Source organism: Ochotona curzoniae, unplaced genomic scaffold, assembly GCF_017591425.1.
Source record: "Ochotona curzoniae isolate NIBS_2020 unplaced genomic scaffold, NIBS_Ocur_1.0 scaffold_4506, whole genome shotgun sequence".
In the NCBI taxonomy this organism is placed as follows: Eukaryota; Metazoa; Chordata; class Mammalia; order Lagomorpha; family Ochotonidae; genus Ochotona; species Ochotona curzoniae.
In genome coordinates, this window is record NW_024467119.1 from 5,308,597 (window position 1) to 5,325,617 (window position 17,021).

Sequence of the window (17,021 nt, forward strand, 5' to 3'; positions counted from 1 at the left end):
CAACAGCCCGAAGCTGCTCCCTGCGGTACTCACCTTGTGGTATAACCTATTGTTTTCCCATTCTAATAACTTCTCAATCGATCTTCGTGTCTGGAAGACAAATGAGAAAAAAGTTCACTCTCAACCAGTTTAGAAAAACTTTACTTTGCAGCTGCTTTCTGTGTGAACAGGGGAGGAAGATAAGACACTGCCTGGGCGCAGGGTTGTCAGCAGCACTGCCAAGCTCTCAAGGCTCCGACAGAGACCGTCAAAAGTCTAAAAAGCTCCACAGAAGGTGTCAATTTAACCACCCAACTTCTTTCAAAAATATTTTTGCAATACTTAAAAAGTAATGAAAAATTTTTTAACAAAACACAAACATATCTTTTGAGTAAATTTTAAAAAACCTCAAAATTGATTAATGAAAAAACCAGTCATATGTAAACTAATTTTCCTATTATAGTTAAAAGAAATGGCCACACTTAAAAGCCAGTTTACTGATTACCCCACAGATAGATTTTCCAGCAATAGCCCAACTTTGTCTGTAAACTGACATAAAAGCATCATCTGGTAGCAAAATCAAAGTCTTCATACTATTTCAGGAACTGAGAAATTCACTTCACTTCACTGCTGCAATCCACACTATGCAACATGACACGTTTCTTGCTTTGGAGTGGGCACAAAAGAGAAGATAATTCATGGTGCCAGGTGTCAGGATGTGACGGACACAGCCGCAGGTGCCAAAGTGACAGCACTGCCACTCGCTGCAGCTGCGGGACTCCTGCAAGCCAAGGAGAAAGCTGCCACTGTTGTGCGTGCGGATCACTGTAAAGCAGTGCTAACAAGCCCCCGTGAAAATCCACACGTCACAGAGTAAGGCAGGTGAGGCACCATGGGCTCTGACTGATGGCCGATAAACGATCCATATTTATTCAGAGGATCTTCTGTGATCCAGTGATCATCTTGCCTTTTAGCATATGGAACACACTGCACACACCAAAGTCACACAGGTGCCATAGCTACTAACCAGCCACCACTACTGCCTTCCACTTCTCAAGTTCATCTCATAAAGGGATCAGAAAACGCACCACCTCTCAGGACACTAGCAACGCCAAGAGCCAATTTATTGCATTACCTTTTGGGAACAGTCTTTCTGGCAAGAATTTTAAAGGAAAAAGAAGTGCCCTTGTTAACAATGATGAGCAGACCTCACTGGCTGCTTTGTCCAGAGAGCCGTTTAGAGGCAGCTCTCCTTTTAAATGAAAATAGGGCAGCAGTTATGGTCACACTTTTTGTTAATTTAGTTGCCAGTCAGCCCCAAATCAAAAGAAAATAAGGCTGCAGAGTGTAATTAGCATTCAGTTCAGTCGTTTTGTCCCTTGTCTAGCCCCCAAGCTTTGTTAAAATTGCCATCTGAAAGCTGAAGGCTGGAGGGAAATCGATTTGATTCTAATCGCACCATGAAAAGAACATGATCTAACTGCTTTCAGCCCTCCGTAAATCTGTACTAGGTCTTTAGCACAATGCAACTTCCAATTTAAAAAGCACTGAACGTCTCGTCAATGACTTTGTGAAGAAAAAAGAACAAGGAGCAGACATAAAAATTCCAATAGTTGTTTAAGCATTAAGGTTCATTTGCATCACAGCGAACCTGAAAAGGGCTGACCTCTCAAACCGCCTCTCAGGTCTGTGAAGTTGTCGCCTTGACAAGCTCATTGACTCTGAAAGGCTACTCTATCAATGGTGAGAAATGGCAGGAGGCGCTGCGCGGAGCAGGCATCTGCCTGCCCGCCCGCTGCTGCTAAGCCCACGGCAGACCGATTCAGACCTGAACCTACCTGGTATTCGTCCTTTCTGAGTCCTCTGAATAATAGATTAAGATTACTATACAATTTGAAGCTTTACTTTTACTGATGGCTTAGGGCGGCTGGTGGTGATGAAAAACTAGGGTAGGCAGAAGTTTTCTAAGTCCCTTGGTTTACTCTAACATATATAAACCAGTTCTCCAAAGTTTACCGTTACATTCTGTGAATATTTATTACTCAACCCGAGTAAATGTAGCTAACTCCCACATCCTCGTCCCATGGGAAACTTGAACTTGCACCATGTTGTAGCAACACTGGGTCTCTTCATGAAATATCCATGCGTACACACATGTACACACAATTTCAAAACATAAAATCATTTAAGTAATTTAAATCAACTACCAGTATCTGAACACAAGATAATTACAAAGTATGAACCTTAAGTTTCAAAATATTTACTTCAAATAAATTAGAATTTACTCTTGGCATCTAATTAGGGCTTCAATATAATAATAGGGTTTCTTATACTAATAACTATATCGTACAAAATTTAGGAGTTTCAAACCAAACCCTGGCACGTCAGACTCTGAATAAGTACCTAAATATAAAATATTTCTATCCGTGTGACAGTCTAAGTACACGCTGTGAATGAGCCCCATCTGATCTCGCTGTGACACTTCTTTCCTGCTTGACAGGTGAAAGAGAAGAAAGGACTTGCACGTGCAGCTGAATGAGTCACTGCCCTTGACATGGCAATGATTTACAGTGAGGAGCAGGTGAGGACACACAAAACCAGAGAGGGACGCACACCAAGGTGACAGGCACATACATGCTGGCAGGCAAAAAGGAGGCGGCGGAGGGGGGACCAAGAAGAAACCGTGCCACACAATGTTTTGTTAGGAACAACAAAAGCCCAAATTAAATGGGAAGAAAGCTCTAAGAAAGCTCTAATGTTTAATATTCTGCAATTACTTTTGGTTAACAAAATCAAAATATATCCTTAAGATTCAACACAATTGTAATATGGCAGATACTGCAAAAATAAGACACAGCGTTGCTTCCAAAAGCCATTCCAAAGGCTTTAAACATGAAAAGAAAGCACGTTACAACTGCAGCCATCGGAGACCAAGTGAAGAGTCTACACCCACGGAACCATCGGGTAATTATCTCTAATGAAATGCAAGGGCGTGCCAAAAAGTTCCTGGAAAAATTGAATTACAACTTAAGTTTTTGCTTGTTAGAAAAAGATTTCAAAGTCAATGAATAGCTTTTTCCTTAAAATGAGCTCTCCACAAACATTATTTAAAAGTATCTTCATATAAGATTCAACGCTGTCAAACTTCATGGTTACTAACTGAACAGGCAAAAACCCCAATCACCCAAAAGCCAAGGCCAAAACAAACAGAAAAAACTAAACCACTGTGCCCTTGAATTTTGATTTTTAAAAACAAGTTAAGGCAACTAATTATACTTCTCAAAAATGATGCATGTGTGATCTGTCCATGTAAACCACTGACCAAACATGATTTTGGAATGTTCGAGGCAGGCTTCTAAAACGAGACCTTGTTCCTGACCTTCCTCAGTGCTGGTGGGAAGCACCAGACTGACGGTCCTGGGGAACACGCCTTTCGCGGCGCTGAGAGAGCTAGGCCAGGGCAGAGCCTAACCCTCCTCAGGGCTCGCGCAAGCCAGGGGACAGGTCAACGGTCCTCACCAGACACGTCCCCAGCAAAGCTACCTTTACCCTGGGCCCTGTTTGTAACAGGAAGGCCCAAGCAAGGCGGGGACACTAAGAGGTCAGGACCTGGACCCCCATGGGAGAGGGCTCACAGGCAATGAGCACTTCTTCCCAGCAACAGTGGGCTTCTGTGAGCCAGCCCTAGCAGAGCCATTCGGTCACGTTCCAGGAAAAAGAACAGCAGCAATTCAAAAACACCAGTGCAGCCGCGCAGTGGACTCCAGACAGATAAGTTCAACAGTAAGTGCAGGCAACTGACTTCTGCTACTGCCTTTAGTCCCATCTGAAATTTTGGGCACAACTGTGGAAATGAGCCCAAAATGAAACAAAACCTGTAAGAGAAGTAAAAGCGTCTGAGTACCTAAAAAATGGCGAACTACATCCCCTTCCTGACATAACCTTACATGGCAGACCTCAACAACTTCCGAAACAAGCTTAACGTAATAAAACACACTCTAAACGTTTAAGAAAATCACTTAAAAATCAAATGTGACTCCCATGAAGCATTTTTTGTAATTTTTCCTCAATACCATAACTTTTAAGAAATAAATTATTAGACCCTATATATAAACTATTACCCATAATATATAATGGGTTACCAAGAAGCCACGCACACAATCTTAAGAGCATCACGCTTCATTCCTAATGATTGATTCAGTCACGATTATTTGAAAAAGAAGCTTCCCAAAGAAGTGGCTTTCCAGATCTCACCAATCAAATCACTCAAAATCTCACAACTTTCAGAGTTCTTACGGCCAAAAACAAGACAAGTGTAGTACCTTTAACAAAATTTCTCTGAATGTTCCCCAAAGAAATAGAATAATTTGTCTTTTTTTAAAGATTTATTTATTTTTATTACAAAGTCAGATATACAGAGGAGAGACAGAGGGGAAGATCTTCCGTCCAATGATTCACTCCCCAAGTGAGCACAACGGCTGAGCTGCGCCTATCTGACGCCAGGAGCCAGGAACTTCCCCCAGGTCTCCCACATGGGTGCAGGGTCCCAAGGCTTGAGGCCGTCCTTCACTGCTTTCCCAGACCACAAGCAGGGAGCTGGATGGGAAGTGGAGCTGCCGGGATTAGAACTGGTGCCCCATATGGGATCCTGGTATGTTCAAGATGAGGAATTCAGCTGCTAGGCCACCGTACCGGGCCCAGAATAATTTGTCTTTACAAGTCAAAGATGCTAAGATATGTTAACACATGCTGTGTACATTACATCTCATATTCCAGGGGTATGCAAAAAAATGGAACAGCATATCTACAAATTATGACACATAAAACAGATTCACCAACAAGACAGACCTGAATATGAACAGAATCTTCAAAAGGATTCTTAAACAGATTCCCTTCCCATATGTAAAAGTTCTTTTAAACATTTTACATATTAATTTACAAATGGTGTAAATACATTAAAATACCTATCAAAGTTTCATTAGCAATATTCGTAACACTGTTTGGCAGTAACAGCTGAATGCCAGTATTCTGTTTATCACAAATGTCCTCTCAGTGCCGAGCTGTGACCGACGAGCGCCAACAGGTGTCATCTAACGATTTCATGCGCCGTGCACAAGCTAGCCTACCCCGAGTCGTCACCACCTTCTGTGGCTACCCTATTTTGCTTCTCTCTTTTTTTATTCTATCTTTATTGGAAAGTCAGACATACAGAGAGGAAGATCTTCTATCTGATAATCTTTACTTCCCAAGTGGTGACAATGGCAGGAGCTGAGCCAATCCGAAGCCAGGAGCCCGGAGCCTCCTTCAGGTATCACATGTGCATGCAGGGTCCCAAGGCCTGGGGCCACCCTCAACTGCCTTCCCAGGCCACAGGCAGGGAGAGGGTGGGAAGTAGGGCTGCCGGGACCAGAACTGGTGCCCATATGGAATCCTGGTGCGGTGCCCATATGGAATCCTGGTGCGGGCAAGGCAAGGACTTTAGCCACTAGGCTACCGCACCAGGCCCCACTACCCTGCTTTGTGAATGATACAAACCACTGCTCCTCTTCCAAAAAAAAAAAAAAAAAACCCAAAAACAAAAACGCGACACATAAATACATAAAATGTCCTCCACAATTTTAAGAGCTCCTGAAAACATTTCAGGAACTAGTATTCCACCAATCTAAAACAGCTTCAAATGACAGCAGGAAATTGGAACCGTTAGTACTACAGAGCTGGTATCAGTGCTGAGGCAACGGGCACCGGGCAGACCCCTGCTGACAGGCAGGCCAGGAAGCAGCCCCTGCAAGCCAAGTCAGCTCCCACACAGGCGTCTGTCTTTTGTTATTTAATTTGTACAAGCTCATAAGGCATCTTGTTTTAGTTCCATTTTAAACAAGAATCCTTACGGTTTAGGGAAAAGAAATTACAAACTACACAACAGGATAAAGTAAGGTCAGAAATTGAAATCAGGATTAAATGGCCTTTAAACCCACTGGCTCAGGACTGCAGAGCTGACTCTCTGAAGAGCATGTTACTTAAAACATACTCTGCTGGGGCTGGCCTCTGTGACATCAAGGCACTGTCTGCAATGCTGGCCTTCGTATGGGTGCCAGTTCACATCCCAGCTGCTGCCCTTCTGACTGAACTCCCTGCTTGTAGCCTGGGAAAAGCAATGGAGGAGGGCACCAGACTTTGGATTTCTGCCACCCAAGTGGGAGACTGTGGGGAGCGGGGTGCTAAAGCCGCTCCTGGGATTGGGAAGGGCTGTTGTAAGATGGCCACTGGCCTAGGGCCAGGAGGCAGAGTTGGTCTCGCCAGCAGGTAAACAGGAAGTCACAGGGATAGGCTGATGCCCTCGCTGCAATTATGTCATTGCTACTGGCCTATCATGTAGCACCAAGTGGACCCACGGGGAGAAGTGATTGGTGGAGAACGATATAAAAGTAGCCGTTATAAAAGCTGGGATGGACGGAGAGATGACGGACAGACGGATGATGATGAGAAAGACGGAGAAACTACAACGAAGAAGGACAGGCGGGAAGAAGGGTGGCGAAGAGAGGGCTGGAAAAGCGGTAGAGAAGTAGTAAGACCTAAGTTCAGGGACAAGAACAGAGAAATGCAGCAGAAAACGGGGACAAGAACGAGAAAGCGTGGCGGAGAGAGGACCGGAGAAGCGGCAGAGGAAAGCTGAGGCCAGTGGGGAAAGGGGCAGCGGAGAAAAGGGTTTATACGTGGCCGCTTTTGGCAGTGAGAGGTCCGGTTGCGGTTCCGGCTTTTCCCGGACCCTCCAGAGTGTGCCTCGTCTTTTTAGTGTCGCTGCTAGATGGCGGCAATTGGTGGCCCGTACAGGGAATTTTCAGCCTGCGCCAGCATAAGTGTATAGAGTAAAAGTTATTTTATTTTCGCCTTCGAGGCGGTGGTTTTAGCCGTAAGAGGCGGATTTTAGCCCTAACGGCGGTGGTTTCTTGTTTCTGAGAGGCGGCATAGCCATTGGTAGTACTGCTCATAAGATGAACTTGTGAACTATTTGAGATAGGAACAGACTCCCAAACCCCAAAAAGGCAAGACCTACGATGCCCCTAAACAGCAGGAAGTAGCTGCAGAAGATAACAATTCTACGCCCTTTGGCAATCCTCAGAATTGGGGGGCTTTAGCACCCCGCTCTCCACAGGAGACCCAAATGAAGCTCCTGGCTTCGGCCAGGCAGCCCAGGGAATGAAGCAGCAGACGGAAGATCTCTAACTGCATAGACAAGTCAGCATCTATGCCATGCAAGTTACCTAAGCCATTAATCAAGTTGTCAGCCTTGAGTAACTTACTCTACAACTATGAATGCATTTAAGAAAACAGAATTTTGCTTGGTGAAAATACAAATTTTCTACGAAAAAGGGAACCCATGAAAACATCAAATGGGCATTTTAGGAATGAACAAATGATCTGAATTACAAACTCAAGGGATAGCTGCCTTGCAAAGTAGTCAGGGAAGAAGACAGGCAAATCCTGCAAGCCACCAAGTCAACAGAGGTTCTAAACACTGTCGGAGAACGCCATGTCAGCCAGTTCTCCGTCCAATACATCTTTAAAGTCCCAACGCCTTCTCTGCACGCTTTAGGCTCCATACAGTATCTTCTTGTAAAAGCAAACATTTTAGGGCCCGGCGCATTGGCCTAGCAGCTGAAGTCCTCACCTTGAACATGCCGGGATCCCATATGGGGCACCGGTTCTAATCCCGGCAGCTCCACTTCCCATCCAGCTCCCTGCTTGTGATCTGGGAAAGCAGTGAAGGACGGCCCAAAGCCTTGAGACCTGTACCTGCGTGGGAGACCTGGAGGAAGTTCCTGGCTCCTGGCTTTGGATAGGATCAGCTCAGCTCTGGCAGTTGTGCTCACTTGGGGAGTGAATCATTGGACGGAAGATCTTCCTCTCTGTCTCTCCTCCTCTCTGTATATCTGACTTCGTAATAAAAAGAAATAAATCTTTAAAAAAAATGCAACTTTAAAAAATGTAATTGAAGAGAAAGAGAGGTTTTCCGTCTGTTGGTTCACTCCCCAAATGCCACAACAGTCAGATGAAACGGTCCTAATCAGGAGCCAGGATGGGAATGAGAGCAGCTAGGACTACAACTGGCGCCTGTATGGAATGCCAGTGTCGCAGGAGACAGCTTTACCCTCTACGCCACAGTACTGGCCTCACGAACATTAACTTCCTGTCTGCTCAAAACCAAATTGTCAGAATGGGCATTTAGCCTGGCAGTTAAGAGCCCTGCCTCCTACAACAGAGTAGCTGGGTCAACTCCAGGCTGCGCCTTCAGGCTCCAGCTTTCGGCCTCTGAGGCGACGGCTCAGGTGGCTGTGTCCCTGCCACAGGAAATCTGCAAGCACACTGCCAGCTGCGGCTGCGGCCCAGGCCAGGGGTTGCAGCATCGGGAAAGCAAGGCTGCACCCGTGGAGGTCGGGTTCGCAACCATCGGGGCTGTTCACACTAACCGCCTTATTTTCTTAGTTTGAATGCCCAGACATTTTGAGAATGAAATAGCATTAAATGTATTCTCATTACCAGAAGTCTTTTCATGTGAGATCACTTTCACAAAGCTACTGAAACAGGGTTTCCAAAAGGTTAAACTTACTTCTTGATCTTGCATGTCAAAACAAAGGAAGCAGGAAAAAAGACAAGAAGTGACAGCCCCTCAGTCAGGATTAGATCAGCACGCGCAGTTCTTGTCCTGCTCCCGCACCCTGACCTCAGCACCCCTCAGCACCCGACGTTCTCAGCCTCTCAGAGTCAGTAGGAGGCATCGTCACAAAAGTCAGGAAGATGCCTGCTAGTCAGGAAGCTTTCTGCACCAAAATGAACAGCCTCCCATCTGTCCAGGAACTTCTGGGGCATCTTCTGTGGCTGCTCCCTGTCTTGGGGGAAGTGCTGAGCGGTGAGGACAAGTGCCTGCAGCACCTGTGCCCACAGTACCTGACCAGTCACCCTGTGCACCCTGCAGCGGTGCTTCAGGGCTGGCTCCCTCTCTCTCCCGTCTGGGCAGGAACTGGCCAGGAACTGGACGGGTCCTGAAGGCAGAACATTGGTCCCACATGTATGCCTCAAGGAAGAACAGGACTTGAGGCAGAAAGTTTCCACACAGAAATTATGCAAACATCAGGAATTGATTGATTTTGAGTGAATGTTATAAACCATGAATTATATGATTAATTATAGATAATAAGGACTTCTAAAGGTCAGTTATCTAACACAACGGGAAAGCCGCCTCTGCCTTTCTGACTGCCGCTTTGCATGGCTTGTGCCTGCTTTCAGATGTCACCCAAGTGGACTCGTGCCCAGTCGGCTCTCTGTGACTTGCCTTCTCACTTCCTGCTTTGTCTCTGAAGTGTGACCCAAATGCCCGTGTGTGGCTGGGGGCCCCTCTCCCCGCTGCAGGGATCCACTGAACACACCGATTCCACAAGCCAGCTGAGTGACGCTCTTCCCTTCCCCTTGCCAACAACCTCCTAAGAGGCATCGTGGCCTTTGCTTTCCCATATGAATTTTAGAATCAGCTTGTTGTCACCACTGTAGTAAAATGGGGAAAATCTGTCAGGGGGTGGGAGTTTGGGGGGAAATCCCAGCCTATACAAAATTGTACCACATAATTCAAAATTCAAAATAAAAATATATTAAAAAAGAGCCACCAGTTCTAACTCCTTTGAGATCAGGAATGGAATTCAACAGAATCTGTTGCTTAACTTGGGAAAAACTGGATCTAGATGAAACTGGATTTTCCAGTTCAGGAAAGCAGTACATCACTCCATCTCATGTTTCCAACACAGTTATATACATGAAGGGAAAACACGAAGCAGCTTCCGGTGTCAATACACAAACCTATAATCCAAGTTGAGTTCTCTAGGTTTACCTATAGAGTTTAGTTAAAATGTTCTTTATGCTGCTAAATTTGTCACTATACACTAAAATACAATAACAAAATGAGCCCTTCTCCCATAATAAAGAACAGACTCCTGGAAAATGACATCAAAGAAAGTATCTAAAAGAAGAAAGACTGATGAAGATCACTGCTAACCACAGGAAAGCCTTTATAAATATGTGTTATATTTACTGAAACAAAGCAAACTGGATGGCATTCTAAAGTGATTCGATATCAATCTGCTAAATATTCAATCAAAAACAGCAGTTTAGGAATATATTCCCCCCCCTCAATCTCTTGCTCCCAGAAACTTCTCAGGATTCCTTCTTAACTTTGCTTCATGACCTGGAGACATTCATCTAATTATTTAGAACCTCAAAACTCTTCTTGTTCTATGATGACTACTTGCATTAGGACTCCGAGTTCTGGTTTCAATGCTCAGATCTGGAACACAGTCTTGGTCGGTGTGGGGTCCAGCATTGCCCTTTCCACGTTTCCCTGCGACCCTCGTGGGTCCACTTTCCCTTGAGTGTCTTGTCATCCTCAAGGTTGCCTCCAATTTCAAAAGCCTCTACTCAACCCTCCCACTTAGAACCCCAACCCTTAGTATTCTAACCAGAGGAACTCACATTACTGAATAATTAAACATCAAGTTGAAAGAAAATACACTCATAAGTAAATCTAAGTTTAAAATTGTAACTTTAATTAAAGAAACATAATTAAACGGGATTACTGTTATTTGCATTCATACAAAACATATAAAAAGAAAAGACAAATCCTTTTCATCAACATTTCAAAAACTAAATAGAAGCTGAGACCATCCAGGCCTGCTGAGGTCTTGGCCACACCTTCAAATGGGCGGCACCAGCATTGCCCACCCATTTCCTAATTAAGAGACCACCAATGGGAAACATCTTACCTGTAGGCTCCCGCCCAACAAGGAGGGGTCACGGAAGGCTTAAAACCCCTAGACCCTTCCTCAAACCTTTGGTGTCTCTCTCTCCCTCCTCTTTCGAGAGCACCCCACCTCCAGGCTTCTCTCCCAGAGGTGCTTCCCTTTCCTTCCCTTCCCTGCTCCCTGGTCCCTTCGCAAATAAACTTTTCTGTTTGCAACAGATTCCCGGCTTTTTATTTCTATACTAAGCTGAGGAAAGAACCCACCGGGCATTTCTGGTAACAGAAGCCGTCTACAAAAACTTACAGATAAAAAATAATTTTAAAATTTATCTGAGGAGCAAATGTTATGGCGCAGGCAGCTAGCTAGCACTGGCATCCCAAATGGACGTTGACAGGTTCCAATCCCAACTTGTTCATTTCCAGCTCCTGTTAACACACTGGGAACATCACAAAGGATAGCCCAAGGCCTTGGGACCCTGCACCCACATGGGAGACCTGGAGGAAGCTCCTGGCTCCTGGTTTTGAATCACCTCAGCTCCAGCCATTGAAGTCATTTGGGGAACGAATGAGTGGATGAAAGATCTCCCTCTTTCTCTTCCACCACACCCATAATTCTGCTTTCAAGCAATCAAAATAAAACACTGTTTTAAAAAACAGTATTTAGAGCCCAGCAAAGTGACAGATTTAAGTTCTCGCTTTGAATGCCAGGGATCACGTATGGGTGCTGGTTCATATCCCAGCTGCTCTGCTTCCCATCCAGCTCCCTGCTTGTGCCCTGGGAAAGCAGTCAAGGACGACCCAAAGTCTTGGGACCCTGCACCCGCATGGCAGACTCAAAGGAAGCTCCTGGCTCCTGGTTTTGGATCAGCTCAGCTCTGGCTATTGCAGCCACTTGGGGAGTGAAAAAGGATGGAAGACGTTTGTCTCTCCTTCTCTCTAAGTCTGCCTTTATAATAAAAATAAGTCTTCAAAAAATAACCCTTAGAAAAAAATTTTACATGAAAATTTACCAAAAACTTTTTATTTGAAATATAAAATCAATAGAGTTCCTTCTTAAAGCTTCAAAATAGAGACTGTTTATAGTCTTTTGCAACTCAATTCTCAAAAACCTTTAGATGTTGAGAGCTAGAAAATATCTGTGAGGTCAGATAGCCTATCATATTCCCAGATTATAAGGAAAGGAAAGGGAAGGGGCCAGTGCCTTGCAGAGTAGGTTAAGCATCTATCGGCAGTGCTGGCGTTCCACATGGATGCCAGTTCTAGCCCTGGCTGCTCCACTTCCCATTCTGCTCCCTGCTTGTGGCCTAGAAAAGCAGTAGAGGATGACTCAAAGCCTTGGGACCCTGCACTAACATGGGAGACCCTGAAGAAGCTCTTGGCTCCTGGCTTTGGATCGACCCAGCTCTGGCTCTTAAGGCTATTTGGGGAGTGAATCAGAAAATAGACATCTCTGTTTCTCTTCCTCTCCAATTCTGCCTTCCAATAAAAAACAAAATAAATCTTTAAAAGAAAAAAGGAAAGGGAAGGGAAATGGAAGAGCCTTTCAGGCTCTGAGGGGATATCGGGACTTGTTCAAAGTCAGCTGGCTTTAAGTGTGGTCCCTTCTCTTTCTACTTCCCTATGCTTTTCCTGCACAAACAGTTCTCCTGTATTTCACTGTTCAGGCAGGGTGCTCATGTGGACCAGTCAAGACCACCTCTGAACCTCTATGCTCCAGCTAACCCCAGAATGTCACCAGCTAGACACATTCACTGACACCAGGGGAGGCCCACACACAAGCTACAAGGAATACAATGGCATCAAGACAGATACTGGGAACAATACCAACCAGAGGCAAAATGCTGTGTTGAATACAATGCAAACATTTACGTAATTCTCAGTACTACAAGGAGGGGTTAACCTCATCCCAGAGAAGTGAAAACTGAGCTTAAGACAACAGCTTTTGAATCTCCTCCCAAGGTAGTGTGCTCAAGCATGAAAGCCTAAGTCCCAGGCAGCACACACTAGCACTTAGGTCCCCAGCTTCGCAGTGGGCAACTCCCCGATACAGAACCCAAAGGGAATGGAAATAAAGAATATTCACAACAAGTCCACACAGAGCCCTTGTAGAAAGCCATACAGTTACAGTGAGAGAGGGAGAGAGGGAGGGAGGGAAGAATGGTGGGAAGGATGGAGGGAGGCAGGCAACAGGATAAAGACATTGGTCAAGTGACCAGCATGGTGCAACAAATGAAGCTGCCACTTCCAATACTGGCATTCCAGAGCCAAGCATCAGCTCCCCTTCCAATCCAGCTTCCTACTAATATTCCTAGAAAGGCAATGGATGGAACACTGCCATCCACCTGGGAAAGAGCAGGGTGAAGTTACTTGCTCCTCAGTTGGTGTAGCCATTTGGAAAATGAATGACAGAGGAAAGATATTCTCTCTCTCTCCATCTGGGTGTCTGCCTTTCAAATAAATAAGTCTATAAAAGAAGCTAGTTCATAAAGTTAAAAATCTAGCACTATTTGTTCAGAAAGGGTAAAGACTGACAGCATACAAAACTAAAGTCTAGGGTGGAGGCCAGGCAAGTCTAGCAGTGGTGTGGGTTATGCATCCCCCAGCCATGTAGCTGTGGATGGGGATACCTGCACTGGTCTAGGCTTCCTGCTGGGGATCCTAGCTCCCCATCCCTCGCTGTTACGTGGTGGGGAGGTGGGGTGAGGGGGAAGTCCTGGGCTTATGGGCAAGAGTGCCCATATGGGCAAGATGCTGGGCTCCACCCACTGGCTGCCTGGCGGCGAACTCTGGGGTCTTGGGGTATGGAATTACTGCCTAAGGATATCCATGGGTAAGACCACTGTACATGTAGGTGTGGAATGAATTCTGAGGAACAACCAACAACAGGGCCAGTACACCTACAGGTAAGCAAGGGGGCTGAGACCTGGTGGTTTGGAGGGGAGAGACTTGAAGATCTTTATGGGTCAGACTGTACACCAGCTCACATGGGAGTCCTGGGTTGGGCTTGTTAGCATGGAACATGACTGACCACCACACATCAGTGCACATACAAGCTATGGCTGGGGGCCTGTCTGGCAGGGCTAGATCCCAAAACCAGACAGTAAATGTCGGATCAGTGGATGGGTCACATTAGACTGGGCCATGACACCAACCAGCATGCAAGAAAATCAGATCTGGGGTTGGATTCTGTGGGGGTATGTGGGCCCAACCCTAGAGAACTACAAGTCCTGCTGATTAGCTTGAGAGTTGGAATGATGATGGGCTATGCTAGGCATGACCATAGAACTCACCGATGCTCACGGTACTGGAGCTGGGAACAAGTGGGGCAGGTCCAGACTGCTTGGGTTGTAGCACCCAGGCAGCACCCTGGGTTGCATCAACCCATACAAAGGCCGGGGCAAACGGCGCAGGCCATGCTGGGTAAGGGCCAAGCACCCACTGGCATGCATGAGATCTGGGTCTGGAAGTGGCACGAGTGGGGGAATCTGGGAAACTCCTCTAGTGGGTCATAGCTCTCACTGGTGAGTACGTGGTCTAGACATGGGTGTTGGGCAAAGCTGGCAGGGTAGCTCCATCCATCAGTAAGTGTGTAAGTTGGTTTTGGAAGGGGTCGGACTGGGCGGGGCCGAGCAAACCATAGTCTACTGGCAAGTGCAGAAACCAGGATAGAGATAGAATGCAGGTCATGCCGGGCTAGGCTACCTTTTGCCAGGCTTACCTTTGGCTCAGGTTTGGGGCAAGCCAGGCTGGCCAGTTCATATCACCTGCTGGCAAATCCGAGAAACAGAATGGTGTGTGGGTCATGCCAGATCGGGCCCAATATCAGCCAGGCCACATTAAGGATAGACTGGGGACTTGCTGTAGTCCCCACCAGTATGGGCTGGAACTGAGGGTGGTCCAGGCTGAGCCAGGCTGCAGCACCCACTGGCAAATGCTGAGGTGAGGTGGGCCATACCAGACTGGGCTGCAGTGCCCAACCAGCACATGTGAGACCTGGGGGAGAGTGGACAAATCCCTGCCGAGCCACTATTCTCACTGTGAGTGAGTGGGAGAGCTGGGATTGGGTACAGGACTACAACACCTGCTGGTCTCATGTGAGCCGGATCAGGGGAAAGCCAGGCTGGATGGACTATACCTACTAGTACATGCATGAGCCAGAGGGGGAGAGGGTTGGTTAGGCTTTGCCGCAGCATCAGCTATCAGATGTTGGCAATGGGGGGGAGGAGGGGCAGTGGAAATTCTGTTGAACTAAACTGCAGAACCACTGGGAGAGTGCACAATCCAGGAGTGGAGTGGGCTCAGTAGGGAAATAGTAGGCACCTCCCTCTTGGGTTGCCACTCTGACTGGTGAGCATAAGAACCAGGACTGAGGCAGGAATGTCTAGACAGAGTGGCACCCGCCAGCAGGTCTGTGGGATGGATAGTGCAGCTGATTGGATAGTGGGCTTCAACGTTCACTGACATGTATGAGAGCTGAATGAGATGTGGGACAGACTAGGCAAGTCTGCTGTACTTATTGGCAAGCACAGGAACCAGGGCGGGGGTGGGCCTACTGGGGGTTATTGCAGGTCACTCCAACTAGGCTGCAGCTCCCACTACAGCCTAGTGTGAGGGCCGAGTGTGTGACGGGTATGATCGGGCTGGATTGCAACACCCATTGGTTTGTGTAGAAGACAGGGCTGGAGATAACTGGCCGAGCAATTGCAACTAACAGTGTGCATGAAGGCCAATTTGGGCAACGGACGGTGCCGGACTGTACTGGCATACACACACGAGAATAAGGTCTGGATCACCTCAGGTGAAGTTTCTTTGGGAATCCCCCAGTTGAACCACTGGACTCAGAACTGCAACCATGGAGGAAGTCGCAGGTTCCATGGTCTAACCATGTGTCCACGGTCTGCATGTGTCAGAGCTGGGCCTCCTCAATGGCTTAGAGCAATGGACAGCATATCCAGAAGCACATGGAGGGTATGGCAGTATGCTGGAGCCTGGGGGACACCTGATACCATAACAGAGAACAGAGGACAGAACAAATCAATCAACTACCCCAGCCACATGTTGGTAGTGAATATCCGGGCAAATGCAGACTCTAACGTGGACTGTGTCAGCCAGTGGATTCTGGAGAGATTTCACCGTGATTGCAGTGATAAGATCAGCAACAATACAAAACTGCTGAACCATCAAAACCACTTGAGCAGGACCCTCGGAGCATGCCCCACATGGGGGACCCTGGGAGGGGTGGGGGGCTGGGTGTGGTTTCTCCCCTTATCCCTCCCCTCCCTCCAGATACAGGAAGAAAAAAAAGAGAATGTCAAAACAATGGTCTCACCCACCTTCCTGTAGCCCTTGACCCTTCACACCCTAAGCAAATATGTAAAAATTATAAAAAATAAAATTTACGGGCCCGGCGCGGTGGCGCAAGTGGTTAAGGTCCTCACCTTGCACGCCCGGGATCCCATATGGGCGCCGGTTCTAATCCCGGCAGCCCCGCTTCCCTTCCAGCTCCCTGCCTGTGGCCTGGGAAAGCAGATGAGGACGACCCAAAGCTTTGGGACCCTGCACCCGTGTGGGAGACCCGGAAGAGGCTCCTGGCTTCGGATCGGCCCGTTGCGCTCACTTGGGGAGTGAATCATCGGACGGAAGCTCTTCCTCTCTGTCTCTCCTCTCTGTATATCCGCCTTTCCAATGAAGAATAATAAAAAAAAAATAAATTAAAAAAAATAAAATTTACATTAAAAAAAAAATAGTCGCTCTCTTCCGAGAAGACGACAAGATGGCAAAGGTGGAGCAGAAGAAGTGCACGCTCCGCAAGTTCACGCACCGCGGCGTGGACCTGGACTAGTTGCTCGACTCGTCCTAGGAGCAGCTCATGCAGCTGTACAGCGCGCAACAGCGGCGGCGGCTGAGCCAGGCCTGCGCAGGAAGCAGCACTCGCTGCTCAAGCGGCTGCGCAAGGCCAAGAAGGAGGCGCCGCCCATGGAGAAGCCCGAGGTGGTGAAGACGCACTTGCGGGACATGATCATGCCGCCCGAGATGGTGGGCAGCACGGTGGGCGTGTACAACAGCAAGACCTTCAAGCAGGTGGAGATAAAGCGCGAGATGGTCGCCACCACCCGGGCGAGTCCTCCGTCACCTACAAGCCCGTGACGCACGGCGGCCCGCCTTCGGCCCACCCGCTCCTCGCGCTTCTGCCCCTCAAGCAGCTGAAAAAAGGGGAGCTGCTGCCCAAATAAATAAAGTCTAGAAAATCACTAAA

The 17,021-nt window shown here is 47.2% G+C and overlaps 1 protein-coding gene and 1 pseudogene across 1 annotated transcript in view; one reads left to right on the forward strand and one right to left on the reverse strand.

Annotated features, from left to right (window-relative positions):
* The window catches only part of CHIC2 (cysteine rich hydrophobic domain 2), a 55,578-nt gene that overhangs the window by 8,947 nt on the left and 29,610 nt on the right, over positions 1–17,021 (reverse strand). Inside the window, exon 4 of the mRNA XM_040966670.1 lies at positions 34–90. Within this exon, the coding sequence (XP_040822604.1) occupies positions 34–90 (57 nt within the window). The remainder of the gene's footprint in view (positions 1–33; positions 91–17,021) is intronic.
* Positions 16,539–16,998, forward strand: LOC121147247 (annotated as a pseudogene).